Here is a 15,662-nt window from a genome sequence, read left to right on the forward strand (position 1 = left end):
TTACTCAAAATTACTAAAAAACCTCTATTGTTCGAAAATCAAAAGATTTGTGTTTCAAATTCTCCAGCTTTTTTTGTCAACGTTTTATTTCGAAATTAGAAATCTCACTGTTACATAATAAAACTTTCTTACTTGGTGTCTGAGTGCGGCTGCCGTTAAAAGATGAGCCGAAAGAGGTGCATGCCGTCGAATTTGTTGGACTAAAAATTAGCATAATTAGATTATATCGTGTGCAATGAATTTACATTTGATAATTTTTTTCTGCGATCCACGATGTTGTCCTCCCAAATGAAGCCATTGGGGATGGTGTGTTTCGGTTTATGTCTGAATACAGTTTTCAACGATGAACGTTTAATTATTTGGCTGAAACACAAACCATGATAATGGCTAATAGAACAATTACGCGGTCCATTCGGTTTGGATGCTGGGGTTGAACAAAACGTGGATGTTGGGTTTTTCTGATTTTTCGCAATCCTCGAAGTCATTTGGATATCTGAAAACATTTTCCAAAGTAATGGGTTTACATTTCGGGAAGTTCAAACTTTTCGCTATTTTAAGTTTTTTGTTATTGCGGAAAATTGTGTTAGATGTTAATTAGTTCAATTGAGGATGTGTAAGTATGATGTTGAAGGCCTCAAAAAAGTTGAAAAAAACATACAATTTTTTCTTGCTTTAACTTTTGGACTTGGTGGAGTTGACTCGCTGTTCTGCACTTGATTCTCCTCTTCTTTTACAGCTGACGATCGGAAAAATCCGCTCCGTGAATTTCCTTTTTTCCCAAACACAACTCCTTTGAAGACCGCTGAGTTGCAACGTTCTACAACCTGAAAACAATCGTTTTTGAAGTCATTAAAGTGTTACTCGTTAGAGTCATACTTCAAACATTTACTCACCCACACACGGTCTCCTTTTGATAGGCTCAACTCGTTTGCTTCAAAACCACAATAATCTTCTACTGTTATAACATTTGTGAATGTTTGGAAGTCTGAAAAATTCGAGAGTTTGAAGCGTTTTAGCAGTGATACGACGATTTTGAAGAAGTGGTGCACAACAAGTAATTTTGTTCACATATCTATTTGAATTCTGTGTTGAACCCGAAGTTTGCTGAATTTGCAGCGAAAAATTACTACGAAAAAATAGGTGATAGTTTTCGTGGAAAATTTTCAATTGATCGGCTATGACAGATGGCTGGGGTGAAAACTGGTCTTATCCACTCGAAGGGCAAACACTGAAAGCAAACACTGGCTTGAAAATAGTTATCTATGCATATTGCCGCATCAATTTAGAATTGCGTGAAGCTACAGGTATAGGTTGACAAAAATGTCTAGAGAAAGGCGCAATAACAGAGAATGAAGAAAAAAAAGGAGTGATGAAATGATGGCGCAGAAGTAAAAGAAGGAAAAATGAAGGGTTGTGGTGAAAAGATGAAAACCCTACAATCCTTCATCTCGGTGTGGCAATTTACAATTTTTTNTGGAAGAAATACCGAAGCCATATTATTTACAGCCTATAAATTTTTGAAATTCTGTATCAACTAGTAATCTGTTTTAATTCACAAATTCAGTTTTTTCTTCCTTAATGCAAATTGCAATATGTGTTTAAAGGATTAGTTTTCTAACGTGTTCAAGATGTTTTGTTTGTAAAAGTCTGAATATTGCACAAAAAGAGCACTAAAATCTATTAAAAACTAAAATAAGAGGATTGTTTGCAAACAGTTTCGCAAAAAAAATCAACACTTTTTCATCGTAGAGATAGAAGAAAACAAAGGGTGTTGCGGGAGGAGGTTTCGTCCGTTTGAATCAATAACTGACGAATGGTGTGTGCAGATGGTGACCGTGAACTTGCAGCCAGTCATACTCAGTACAGGACACACTGTCGGAGGGAGGGCAATGTGCGCGCACACACAACGTTTTACCACCTTCCACCATTTCTTGTGAATAATAATAACCGTCAATGCGTCTCTGTTTCTTCATTGTTCTCTTTCTTTTTTCGTTCCGAACGTGTTTCTTAGGTCGAAAAGGCATTTAAAGAATTGGCGTTCCGCACAAATTAATAGGTAAAATGATTTCGACTTCAGAATTAGAGATTTGAAAAAATAGAAAAAAGAATACAAAGTGACACATAAAACACATCGACACACAAAAACCTCCGCGGTAAAAACCGAAATTTTATGAATGATGAATGATTAATACCTTCGTATTGCTTTCTGTCATATATGAAAGTGCTTGTATTGTTCAATCGCGCTGTTTGGTTTCCACCCATTGTTTTGCAACTATTAGGAGAAGAAGTAAAAAAATCCTTTGCGCGGGTTGAAAACGAAAAGGAAAAACAAAGAAATGCTTGCTATCATGGTATATTCAGATCTGCAAATGTCAGTACCAATCACACTCAGATATAATAGCGAATCGCGAGAGGAATGATCAATTATACGCTTTCTTTCCATGCACCTGCCGATATGCGGCCTTATTGACGCTCATCAAACTCACTTTTCAGTAAAAACCGGATCTCCTTGTATGTTATTGGATTTCGACCGCTTTGTTTTTTAGCCCACGCATAAGCTGTCTGTCCGTCTACATTTGTTATGTTGACGTCAATTCCAACCTATAATTGTCTTTTTTTCTCGATGTATCTAGGGTTTCAATACTCACTCTCAATAGGAAGCGGACCACCTGAATTTGTCCGGCTCCGGCTGCCATGTGTAGTGCTGATCCACATTTTGTAGTGAAATTTACATCCCAATTGTTACAAAGCAAAAGTGAAATGATCTATAAAGAACACATTTTTTTGCTATGAGAAAATTGTTATTCTTGAAGTGTGGAATATGGTTTAGTACTTAGGTATTTACCTGAACCTGCCCAGTCTCCGCTGCCAAATGTAATGCTGAGGCTGTATGAACATTATCCAAACTTTGGAAGCTTTGTTTTTTCAAACCGCAGTTAAAAAGCCGTTTGACCATCTGAAATGTCTCATTACAAACAGCTCGGACTGGATGTTCACTATTACTTTTTCTTGGCCATGTTCGCAAGCCAAATCAAACGGTGTTCTGCCTGCTCTATCCACCGAGCAAATATCCACATGATAGTAGACGAGTAAATTAAACTTAATAGATACATTCATGAAACTTTTCGGTAAATAAACAGACTTACATGGTCAATCATCCCATCGCGGCAAGCAATATGACAGGCGGATGAACCATCGTTATCGAAGGCGTCTACGTTTGCCCCACCTTTCAAAAGCATTGAAGCCATTTCAGTATCACCGTAAGTTATAGACAAATGTAGAGCTGTCTGACCTAGGATGCAAGATTTGAAAGTATCAGAAGTGAAAATTAAACAGACCTTTAGGGTCTGGCTCATCAATCCATATCGATTTGGAGTCGATGAAATTTTTTGCCATAATCGTGTTCCCCATCTTAACAGCGCTATGCAGTGGAGAAGATCTGAATACGCGAAATATTTAAAAAAAGAAAGAGTTTGTGAATGTCTCACTCTTCATTATCCCCAAAATCTCGCTTTGGGATGCTGAGAAGATCTGTAAAATATACATGAAGTCATCGTTAGAAGAGTTTTGGAACAATATTAAAAAGTTTTGATATGACTGAAATAGCCTAACCTTTCTGTAATATAATCTTAACTGGAAAACGAACCTGATATACTGGATGAAAATCGTCGGAGAAGTTTTCTGCTCGACATAATATTATCCGGCAGTCTGGAAAGAAACGACATTTTGATATTCAATTGATCTAAACTGAAGATAAAAGCTTTAAATACTCAGAAATGATAAATCTGCGGATTTTAAAAATAAAGTGAATCAAAAAATACATGGAATCTGGTCATAATTAGGCAGAGTTTTCTTTTTTGTAGATTAAAAACATTTAGTGAGTTGAACAAAAATAAACATAAAAGGAACACTATTTTCGAGTTTTAAATTACATGTCTTGTACATTTATATATTCATCACACTTTTCAAATTGAAATTGTTTGGATGTTAAAAATGATCAACGTTTCGTGAAGAAGGCAAAACTTTTCCTTCCATCTCTAAAAACGAACCTTCGCCTAATCTTATCCATCAAAAACACACACAGTGCAGCACATTCCACTTGAGTACTTCCGCCAGAGAACGAAAATGGGAAGACAAGAGATTCGAGCGCCGGAGGCAATTTTTGTAACTGCAAAGAAGAAATCTGCGCAAACAATCAATTGGAATTTTCATTAGATTTTTTGCGGTGGCATTAACAAACGATTAAAGTACCCAGCTTGTGTCCGAAAACTAATAAACACTGGAGTTAAATTTTACCAAAAAAAAACTACAACTTTCATCCTAAGTTTATTCAACAGATTACAGCTATTTTGATTTCAAAAACTATGTCATAAATGTTTTCATGTGATGGAAAAAGTGTACTGGGAAGATAAAATTTGATGTGGGTGACAGATCGTTTTCGTGAAACATCAATTCATAAAATCAAAATGATGTGGTTAACATTATCATGTTCTGTTTTCCAGATAATAATGACCTTGATTGCATTTCGCAGAAGAGGCCTTTTAATCATCATATCCGTTATGTTATGTACATACGTTGTCGTCGTATGTGATATTATTCTATTTGAATCGGATAGCAAAATGAGTTGAACAATTCCCGTTTGTAGACGTTTCGTGATAAAAGATAGAGAAAATATCATTTATTGAGTACAGGAAATGGGGAAAGAAAAAAATTAATAAGATGTGCATCAAATATACGACTCAGTTGTTTCATTCAGCGTCAATGACTCTTCTTGTTCTTTCATAAGATATGGTATCTCACTTCTTATTATTTTTCCTTTTTCAGAACGAGGAATGAAGTCGAACACAATTATTTTGTGGATAGCAAATGGGACTTTATGCTCTGAACTGTGATTTATTTCAAATCGTCTGGTTGTATTACATACTTTTCAGAAGCTTCTCCAAAGATTCAGTCGTTGGAACTTTGTTTTCATCATTTAACAACACACCACACCACACTTGTTGTTCTTTTTGCATGACAACAATATCATAAACGAGTTTATGATCACAAAGAATAGTCTCCATCCTTTCCGAAGATATCTGGAAAAAATTTTTCATTTCTTAAAGTCAAAATGTTCAATTTCCAGAATTTTCACAATAAGTCAGTAAGACCGGGGTTAAATTCAAAAAATCATCTGTCTCTAAAAAATTCTGTCAGTTCTCTCAGTTTTTTCTCAGTCAATGAACAAGCTATTAGTTGCCCACTAGACATATTTCTTTTACCAGGAATAAAAAATTCAACAGAAGACAATCCAAATCTTAACATTTCTTCAGTTTTTATTCAGCTGACATTATTATAAGCCAGGATGTGGGGAACAGGTCCGGCAGTGGCCGGACGTGCAATTTTAAAAACTCTGTTTGGAATTTCAGCTATTAGCAGTAGCTTATTTTGATTTAGTCGCTTTTCAGAATAACTTTCTTGCCAAATTAGAATTGGACTACATATGCCAATGCCTTTTTTTACGGTTAGCTTACTTCTTTCCCTTGTGCTGTTATCAAATCTTCAAGCGCTCCTTCAATATGTAACTGGTTGTTTTTGTCAATCATCCCAAAATCTCCTGAAAAATATTAGCAATGTCATATATATTTTCACATGGAGTTTCAACTAGAGCTTACCTGTTTTAAACCACGCTTTCCCAAATTTTCTGTTCTTATTCAAATCGTCGTTACCCACATATTCCTTGAACAGCTGCTGGCCACTCAAAATCACTTGACCCCATTTTCCTTGCTCCATTTCTTTGTCTGTTTCCATATGTGCTACCTATAAGAGTGAAAATGTTAAAGTTTGAGAGCTTCATCAAAGAAATTGCTGACTACTTTAATTTGCATGTCACTAATCGAGTGCCCACAGTTGAGAAGATTTTTTTCATTTTCTTCGTTGAATATTCCAAAACTGGCAACACCGAATTCCGTTCCGGAGTAAGCTGCAAACAGACACGTGCTCTCATTTTTTAATGAAATTCCTGATCACCTTGTAATAAAATTACGTTCAAAATTTCTTTGATTTTCTTTCCCGTTGAAACAGAAACTACAGCTCCATGATTTGCAATAATCTGAAAACTAACTAAAGCAGTTTGAATATTTTGATTGAACTTACTTCTAAAGAAGATAAATCGTAGATTTTGTGAACTTCGTACTTGATGAAACACTTCAATAACTGAGAGTTTGAAAACAACAGAGAAACATTGTACTGCTCGATAATTCCAGAAATTCTATCAAGCAATGATGCTCTCCAGACATCAAGAGTAGTCTCGGCAATAATACAAGTCTCTCCTTTAGTGAGAATGGTAAAAAGATACGCTAGGGAGTCGTGGCAGTGTAGACCATCCGTAATCAAGTGATTTTTACTTCCGACCGTTTCATTTTTTTTCAGCATACTGAACAGTTTTTCGAAGTATTCGTGGCATTGACTAAATCCACTATTCTGTGTGTGATAAACATATTGATTAGTTTCCAAGCTACAAATTTCCAATTAAGTGACTGATAAAAAAGTTGAAGTAAACCTTCCCGGGAGAATCATCGAACAGTCAATATTGTTGTCTTGATATTCGAAATCTGATGAAAAGCTTAAAAATCCAAAACCGTCAATAATCCAAACGTGTCGAGCAAGGCTGAGAGTAGCAATGTCTTCTGCCAGAACAAAAACTCTCTGAAACAAATATTTAAAGAATGTTTTTTTTGCTCGTTACTAACCTGTATGCTCTTAAGTACACTTTCCGAGGTTCTGAGAACGTGTCCGTAATGTTCAAAGTCTACAATCGCCGTGGTGCAACCAATGTCAGCAAGTTTTTCTGCCGCTAAAAAATGCGCTTAACCTTCTTGGAGCAACCTATAAAATTTTGAATTCTGAAAAAAACTCACCAAGATGGCATGGGTTGATCAATACTGGTATGGCTCCCAACAAAAATGTAGCGATCTGATAGAACACATATTCTACATTGTTTTCCATACACATCAGAACACGATCCCCAGATTTCACCCCATGATGTGACATGAAATTAGCAATTCTTTTTGAGCAATCAACCAGTTCTTCATATGTGACACATCTAACTTCTGATATTTCTTCTATCTAAAAATGTAGCAGTAAATTTATATATTCACTCTTACTTGTTAATCCTAACCAGTGCAATTTTTGCAGGATTGTGAATCCGGTGATAGCTGAGGTTGCTAAGAAGCCATTCACGCAAATTTGGATTAACAGAAGAGTCAGTGGTTCCAGAACCCGGGATTTCCGATGACATATCATTTTGATCGCAGTCATCTGGCTCCAATGTAACAGTGCATTCTGTCGTTTGTTCGTTTTCACAATTTTTCAAGTCCTGGAATAAAATTCAATCAAATTTTTCCATACCAGATTACTGAGCGCAATTTCGAGAGAAAACAACGCGGTTTAAAACACTACTCACAGGATATATGGGCTTGATCGTGCCCTTTTCATTATCGCAATCCTCATCGAGTGTGACCGTTATTTCGTATTGATCAATATTGAAGTCGGCCATATTCGGTAATCGGCTCACAGAACTGAAAACTACTGTATTTCTAAGAGCAGAGCATGGCTTGATGAGACAAATTGTCGACTGGCCTCTTGAGATATGAGAACAGCGAGTGCATATCTTCTTCTCCTTGTCTTGCGCCCTCAATTTTTCTCCGACGCACTCGAAAAAAACCTTCACGGGAGTGGGAGATAAATATAGAGCGTAAAAGTTATTTCCCGTTCATCGAGTATCATTGCTTGTCGGGTGACTTCAGTAATGACAGATACTTATGAATGGGTCAAGACTTACACGCAGCACACGTACACCTGCATTTTGAATTTAAGAAGCATGGTCTAAACGGTCAGTGAATAATCAGTTGTGATGACACTACGCCATAATTGCTGAAAAAAATCTTGCTGAAAAAAAAATTAAAACGACCATAGTCAGTATTTTTATTGCAAAAACATTGTCGAACTCTTTTACAACATGATACGTGGCTTCTCGAGTGAGAGGGTCTGAAACTGCTGTAAGAATGGTTATTTTCTGTGTTTTCTTCTATATAGCTTCTATTTTTCAACCTCGTTCTGATTGTGGACTAATATCGGAGAAGGTGTTTGAAGTTTTTTGGTTTTCAACCGAACTGGTAGTTGAAAAAAATTGACGGAAGTTACCAGGAAATAAAAAAAAGAATACCGTAAAACCTGTATTAGAAGGGCCTTTGAAATTGAAGGGCCCCTCTAATTGAAGTGCCCCCCTAGAGACCTCACGAAAAATAGAAGTGCCCCTCTATTTGAAGTACCCCCTCTAATTGAAGTGCCCCTTTGACTACTACTTCCTTTGATTTTCAGCCGTTTTTCCTATTGTTTTGATTGAATTACTCTCTGATTTCAAAAAATACTTGCACCTGAAAATTCGAATGCCGTTGCGCTCTGGTACAGATGTTTTCTCGTTTGAGCAATTTTCGCAATCAAGCTCAGAGTTTTAGATTTAGAAAATTCTAGAAATTCTAGCAATCAAAATGTTTTCAAGAAATCTGAATTTTAATCAGAATCCAACTAAATCCAAAGAAGTTAATTTCATTTGATATAATGGCGGATTCAAGGACGAGGCCTCACGAACGGCGCCCGCGAAATTTTCAGGTGCCAGTTTTCAAAATTTTAGCAATATTGGTGTTTTTGCTTTTTTTACTGTAGAAATTGTAATGGATTTTTAGTAGAAAAACGAAATTTTCACTGAAAAATGATGCCCCCTCCAATAGAAGATCCGTTTTTAGAGGACCCACGAAAAATACAAGTGTCCCCTCTAATTGAAGGGCCCCTCTAATTGAAGTGCCCCCCCCCCTAAGGACCCACGAAAAATAAAAGGGCCGGCCCTTCTAATACAGGTTTTACGGTAGGTTCGCAACAACCGAAATGAAAACAGCACAGCATTGGTGGGCTTTTATTAGAGATGAGTTTCTGTTACAGAAAATACGGTAATAAAACAAATTAGTTATTCTGAATATTAGGTTGTTAAATAAGTAATAGGCACTCAGTGCGAACCACTTCGACTTCCAGCCAGTGCAGTTCTTCAACGGAGGCATCAAGTGGTCAATGTGAAGAAATAAAAGCCCCTCGATCAATATCCTCTTGTTTTAGTTTTAGATAAAGTTAAATTAAACCAAACACGCCCATTACTTTTTTACCAACCTAATACATTTCCAAAGTTATTATTCCAAACGTTTTCATCTTCCTTTCTTGTATTTCGAAACATTTATCTTCTTCTTTGTATCCCTTGAAGCTATGTGAATTGAAAAATGATTGCAGCCTGCGCAAACTTTTTTCCCCTCCACCTTGCAGTTTAAAAATTGCCTATTGGGAATTCAGAGCATCATAAGAAATGGCACACTACTTGGCTATCTTTTTACAAGTGCACTTTTTGCTTTGTTTTTGTCCATAGGGAATTAGCAGAAATTGCATCTTTCGTGATCTTTTCCTTCATTTGTTTCTCATTATCCTCGTAATCGGACAGATTTTATTTGTTCATACTAATGTTGAAAACAAGCATTTTTGGATTTTCGTTTTTGTGATAAAGTTTAAATGTAAGTTCATCACTTTCAAAATACTGTTTCTATAGAAAACTTCGGAAAAGGTTTCAAGAAAACACATTATCGCATCAGAGAGTGTTTTCTTCTTGAAGCGGCCAGTGGCGTCATGTTTTCTTTGGAAAAAATGTTAACGTGTTGCTTTGAAGCTCTAAAGCATTCAATTTGTACGTAATAGCTCATCACTTTTCGAAAGTTGTCTTTGTTTATGTTGACTCCTGCTAGAAATTTTATGTTTTATTCAGGTTTTTGTGTTTCTTCTAACATATTTTCCATTAAAAGAATTTGCTGTGTTGTTTTCTTTATTGCATGCTCAGATAAGAGAAATTATATATGAGAACTTTTTGACTATAATAACGATACTTTATCCATTAAAAAAGCAAGACTAAACTAAGCCATTCATCACTTTCAATTATTTATCCATTAGCACCTCGGACGAGTCTGTGAAGAGAACAAACCCCTTTGTGGGTACGCTTGCGCGTGTACACACAACTGCGTACCTGGCTAGAAGAGAATGACACATCCTCGCAATTACTTTCACTCTGGTGGAATCTATGTACCAGATGAATTAGGAAAGGCCGTTAAAAGGGTGAGATACAATGGGAAGATGAAGAAACATAGATAGCGTGAGTAAGAGAGACAGGACGAAAGAGAGGCAGACAAAAAATGGCCATGACGAATACCTACTGAACCTATTATTCGACAATACACTCACACACACACATAGACAGACACATACAGACGCTCACAGGTACACCAATTGTCTCCAACGGAGAGTATATGATCATTCATTTTCAATTTTGGCAACATTACATCGATACCGAACTTTGATTCATGATTATGATTCCATTTAATTTTTCATCTTGCAAATTCCAATTTCTAAAAACACAGAAATTGCAGCAAAAAGCAAACAAGATGATGGTGTGGGTCGTGCGCTTGCAAGATTATGGTGAAAACCTCGCTAGCAATTTTGTTTGCTGACCTCTTGTTACACACTGTGGTCAAACAATGACCTCACCTGTGTTTTTATTAGAAAGTCCTTGAACTTTGTCAACCTTTTTTGTCAGCTCACTTTTTTGGATTTTTCTTTTTCATCTCTATCGGTGTTTGGCATCTAGTGGTGTACACATGCATTTATTAGATTCTTATCTTTCTAAAACATTGATATTTCGCGTCCTATTCATATTAACATGTTGATAGATTGCATGTAAGTGTTATCAGTTTTTGAAGTTATTTTTCTAATTCCAATTTTTGTGATTTTCCTCAACGCGTTTGGTAAAACCAATGTGTTTTTAATTGAAAACTCTAATCACAAACTATGTTTCTAAGTCTTTTTTAGGTAATAATGGCGTTAGGTAATTCGTGCATCAAACTTCTCTTCTTTATCATCAACTTTTTCATTTGTATTTTCGGAGCATTGATTTGTGGATTCTCACTGTGGGCTAACCTGGACAAGGAATTCGGCACACACTTAGGTGATTTCGTTCGCCAAATTGATGGAATTGACGTGAAACTGATAAATGAAATTGCGGAGGTGAGTTTTTGAAAGCGTTTCCAGCAAAAAAAAAGTGGCCTGTGTCGACCTTGTAGAATTTTTGAAGATCTTTCTTCTGACTAAACTATTTTATATTTCAGTACCAAGCCTCTCTCTGGATCCTCGTTGCTGTTGGAGCTCTCCTTTTCATTGTCGGATTTTTTGGATGCTGTGGTGCCGGATGCGAGAGTCCAGTTCTTTTAGGATTGGTGAGTTCAGTCGCCGAGTTTCCGATTAGATAAAATAATTTCAGTTCATTTTCATTATTGTCATTCTAACAGCCGTCGAGCTAGGTGCTACCATTTTTGCTATGACTAATAGGAACGAGTTTGTGTCTTCCATTCAACAAGTTTGTGAAAATACCTCGTTAAAATTGTTTAATAAATTTACTTCCAGGTTCTCGAAAAATCTTCTTCGGCTCCGGAACTTCGTAAAAACATCAAGCCAATTCAGAACATGTTACATTGCTGTGGAGCTACTTCTCAAACTCAATATTTATACGTCAAAGACGGACTTTGTGGACCAAAACCCATCGCGGTGAGTTTTAGTAAAAAGTCAAAAATTGTTTCTAATGTTCTATTGGTCTACCGATGTGAAAACTGTATACAAAAGAAAAAGCATGCAATTGAGGTAACCACAATATTAATAATATTAATGCACAAAACCTAAAATACTGAAATTCATTTTACCATAAACATTTATTATTACAGTATCCTGACAATTGCTTCGATAGAATCTCTCATATGGTACAGTCTTGGGGAGAATCGATTGTTGTTGTTGCATTCATTCTTCTCGCCATTGAATTATTTGCTATTCTTTTCTCATGCATCTTATGCAGATCATCACAAGATATTCGTTACACTCCATATTATTCTTAAATTGTTTCAAAGAAATTACTTAGTATTTTCGCATCTTCATTGTAATGAATTTTTTCCATCTTCTTAATCGAATATATTCTGGATTGTCCACCTCCTCTACAGCTCAACCGTTCCCTATTCCTCACTTTCGTCTCTCTTATTTTAGCTCTGATTGGTGTGTCTACCTCGGGTTTTGAATAATATATTTCAGTTGAATGTGCATTCAAAATTTATTCATCTCATCCATTCTCAGTGTTAGGACAATAAATCATTTAATATTTTTCAACCGAAACGCAAGTGTCCATCTGGTTTTCTGTATAACTGCATTATATTGCTTCGAAAGTCGTCAATCCAGGAGTGTTTTTGGTTGTACGCCGGTGATATAGATGTCACAGGGAAAACAGTGGCAACACGGAAGTTTCTGAAATAGAACTGTTTTGATAATGAAAAGATTCAACTCTCACCTAGTGAACCGAAATTCCTGTTCCTCCGCGTCGAACTGTGTTTGATCAACTGCTATACGACCATCTGGAAAACAGAGGTTTTTTTTGCAAATTTTTGATAACACTTACTCATTCCATAGCATATGTCCACAACCGCTTTGTGTATCATCACTGCTCCGGTTTCTTTGTTTCGGAATTTCAGTGATCTTAAACAAAAAAAAATGGCATTTCTCATTTTTTAAAACGAATTATACCTGAAATTTGGTACACAATTTAGCTTGTCATGGCTAAGGTTTCCTAGTTCTTTTTCTTCGACCACCAGATCACAAACACAACGATTGTATTGACTTGGAACCATGTTTGAGTTCATTGTTATCATCTCACAACGTGGAATACACGCTGAAATACCAATAATCTGAACTAATTCACTGTTACTGTCCTTTTACCCGCGATATGTTTTTCGATCGACGGAATAAAACAAACGGCCAGTAATAACAGGAGCAACATTTCAGTTTAACGTTATTCTTATGAAAATGACAATTTCAGATTTTTGAAAGAACAATAGACTTTTTTAAGTAGTGTGAATGGGCGATCTTTTTGACATTTATGCATATGAAAGATGATCGCCTCAGTAATGGAGGTTCTTGTGTAGCTTTTGTCATGAGCCCTCCTCTAGTGCTTATTTCACTTGTGATCCATTATACGTGGGCACACTAAAAGCCATCATCAGGTTACTTGAGGAGATGTTGGCTTTTGTTTATGTATTCGTTCTTGTGCTTTCGGAGCACGAATACATATTTTTCCACTGAATCGAGTTAGTGGGACAAAAATAAGCTCAGTCACTAGCATATTAGTGGAAGAAACAATGAACAAAATGAGGATTGCAGTACAATAATGAATCTACTAACCAAATACAAACGAATGAAAGATGTTATAAGTTAGATGATTTTCAAAAGTTAAACAAGCAAGATATTTGGCATTCACTAAGATAAGCATATTCTAAGAATAAGGCGTGAAACAAATGATAATTCAAAATTAATATTCCAATTATTGTTAGTGAAGCTAACTACCTTGGTTCACGAACCAATTCCATACTTGCTCAATCCCTACCCGGCCCGGCCGAGCCGCGCTGGGCCGGAGAAAAATTTTTCCGGCCCAGCCCGGTCCCGAATATTTCAAACCTTTCTAAAGCTGAAAGGACCGTGAAAATTCTTCCACGGCCCGTGACATGTATGACCTATTTTATTATTCCAAATATTAAAATTCTCAAGTTCACTTTCTATTTGGTCTATAGAATAAACTTTGTTCTTCTACCACTTCTTCCCTTGTGTTCTCCTCCAACCATCAAAATGCCCGGACCACAAGACAGTTCAGTTTTCAAAGGTAAAACGTTATTAGAGATTTCAGAGAAATTGTTCAAATTTTCGATTATTGAAGTCACAGAGAAAAAATAAGTTTATGAATTTACAGACTGAGAAAAACACTTCCACTGCAAAATTTGTATTTTATTGATCTGATTGGATCATAATTGTTCATCGTGCTCCATCGCACTCAGAATCATGCTTTCATTCATCCTATGGAATGTCGTTGGCTCGGTAGTCGTAACAGTTTTGCATCCTGCTCGATTTCTACACTCGGTCCTCTTTTTTAACGATTCCTGTTCTCCAAAAATCACAATTCTCAAAGACCTGAAACAGAGAGAAAATTTGAAAACACGCTGTCATATTTAACTCACCTCAAACCAACTCTATCAAAAAGATGAATGAACTCAATCCGGAAATTATGGTTGAAAAATGCATAAATTAAAGGGTTCAAACAAGCAGAGCACATTGCCAGGCAATGGCAGATGCTGAATGTTGTAACTGAGAAACTGTTTACAAATTCGAATGTGTTAAACTGAAAATTTTCTAAGTAGTGATGATTATGTTTTATGAGCTCACAATATGGAATACATTTAAAGGGAGCCAAGCTACAGCGAACACTGCAACGACGCAGACAAGGAGAAGATGAGTGCGGCGCTGTCGCTCTACTACTGATCTGCAAAACTTAATTTTGGTGGTTAATAGTCTCAACTGTGAAACACCACGTCGTGAGAATTTTTTAGATCTATCATTTAATACATTTTCAAGCTTAAGTTTAAACCTTTTTGTTCACATCCCATTAGTCAGAATCTATTTCTCCCACATCTTGAAATTGAAAAAAATTAAAAATTCTTCAGTACCTTCTCCGTTGATTTGTATTGGTGGCAGTAGTCAAGTTCTGGTTTCTATTTGCAAATCGCAACTTCATTCTGTATGCGATTCGAGAATACGCAAAAACCAATGAAAACAACGGGAATGCATACTGGGTAACAAGAACGGCGAGAGTATATGTGGCTTTTGATATGATCATCTGGAAAACATTTTATAGGTTTTGAATGTCCCAGTTTCTGATAAACCTTTTCCCAAATTTCATTTTGTTCATGGCAAATGTACAAAGCAATATCACACGATGGTTCCACAAAAACAGATGTTAGATCGGATGCTTGGAGAAGAGGAACCGCTAATATGAGAGAGATGACCCAGATCATTATAAAAAAACAAAATGAAAGGTTTTGTTGTCTTTCTCGCTTGGTAGGAAAAATGATAAGCACATATCTGAAAAATCATATTCAAGGTCAACATTCACAACAGGTAATAGATGATATAAGATGAATGATAAAAAACAAACCTATCCACCGCAATTGAAGCAATGGAGAATGTTGAAAGGAAAATGTTGAACCCTTGTAGCGAACCAGCGATTTTACATAACGTCCTACTAAATGGCCAAAACATATAAAGAACTGTATACAACGTGGTAGGAGCGGTGACAATGCAAACCTGTGACAAGTTTCAGGTATTATTGCACAAAGTCAGACTCTAACTTACAAAAAAATCAGACAGAGCTAAGTTCAGAATAAAAAAGTTTCGAGTTGTTCGCATCGACGGATTTAGTATGACAACAATGATAGTCAAGAAGTTACCCATTGCTCCAAACAGGATTATCAGCATATAAGCAAAGGTGATGAAATACCCAAACTGTAAATGTTCAATTGATTTGAGAACTGAATGTTGTTTCAAGAAAACGATTAAGCTTACTTCTTTCTGAGAATATTCTGTACCGTTGATAACTTGATCATCACGGAAATAGTAGTTGATTTTCTTGAAAATTTCGACATAGTTGTCACATGACTCGTTTACTGCCGATCCCATTT

General features: G+C 36.2%; 5 protein-coding genes across 5 annotated transcripts; 1 reads left to right on the top strand and 4 right to left on the bottom strand.

The window, feature by feature from the left end:
• Nucleotides 1-76: 76 nt before the first annotated feature.
• CBG08049 lies at nt 77-3,411 on the bottom strand (the record flags this gene model as incomplete). Its single annotated transcript, XM_045238662.1, has 10 exons — nt 77-200; nt 246-324; nt 377-493; nt 659-824; nt 894-985; nt 2,487-2,601; nt 2,649-2,765; nt 2,846-2,956; nt 3,147-3,292; nt 3,339-3,411. 10 exons carry the CDS (start codon nt 3,409-3,411, stop codon nt 77-79), a joined length of 1,140 nt encoding a protein of 379 aa, XP_045100822.1.
• A 1,315-nt stretch (nt 3,412-4,726) lies between these two features.
• On the bottom strand, nt 4,727-7,537 carry CBG08050 (the record flags this gene model as incomplete). The annotated part of the gene is made up of 12 exons (XM_002643143.2): nt 4,727-4,881; nt 4,925-5,078; nt 5,514-5,596; nt 5,655-5,799; nt 5,853-5,962; nt 6,010-6,091; nt 6,136-6,496; nt 6,542-6,687; nt 6,732-6,835; nt 6,900-7,107; nt 7,160-7,357; nt 7,445-7,537. 12 exons carry the CDS (start codon nt 7,535-7,537, stop codon nt 4,727-4,729), a joined length of 1,839 nt encoding a protein of 612 aa, XP_002643189.2.
• A 3,404-nt stretch (nt 7,538-10,941) lies between these two features.
• Cbr-tsp-9 lies at nt 10,942-12,008 on the top strand (the record flags this gene model as incomplete). Its single annotated transcript, XM_002643144.1, has 5 exons — nt 10,942-11,130; nt 11,232-11,339; nt 11,384-11,479; nt 11,527-11,667; nt 11,841-12,008. The coding sequence occupies 5 exons, from the start codon at nt 10,942-10,944 to the stop codon at nt 12,006-12,008; spliced, it is 702 nt and encodes a 233-aa protein (XP_002643190.1).
• Nucleotides 12,009-12,269: 261 nt separating this feature from the next.
• Nucleotides 12,270-12,788, bottom strand: CBG08052 (the record flags this gene model as incomplete). Its single annotated transcript, XM_002643145.1, has 4 exons — nt 12,270-12,408; nt 12,452-12,515; nt 12,560-12,636; nt 12,685-12,788. The coding sequence occupies 4 exons, from the start codon at nt 12,786-12,788 to the stop codon at nt 12,270-12,272; spliced, it is 384 nt and encodes a 127-aa protein (XP_002643191.1).
• Nucleotides 12,789-13,952: 1,164 nt separating this feature from the next.
• On the bottom strand, nt 13,953-15,660 carry Cbr-npr-11 (the record flags this gene model as incomplete). Its single annotated transcript, XM_045238663.1, has 7 exons — nt 13,953-14,118; nt 14,166-14,462; nt 14,652-14,821; nt 14,868-15,066; nt 15,140-15,288; nt 15,337-15,486; nt 15,547-15,660. The coding sequence occupies 7 exons, from the start codon at nt 15,658-15,660 to the stop codon at nt 13,953-13,955; spliced, it is 1,245 nt and encodes a 414-aa protein (XP_045093644.1).
• Nucleotides 15,661-15,662: the final 2 nt, after the last annotated feature.

This window comes from Caenorhabditis briggsae (genome assembly GCF_000004555.2).
Source record: "Caenorhabditis briggsae complete genome, chrX, whole genome shotgun sequence".
NCBI lineage: Eukaryota > Metazoa > Nematoda > Chromadorea > Rhabditida > Rhabditidae > Caenorhabditis > Caenorhabditis briggsae.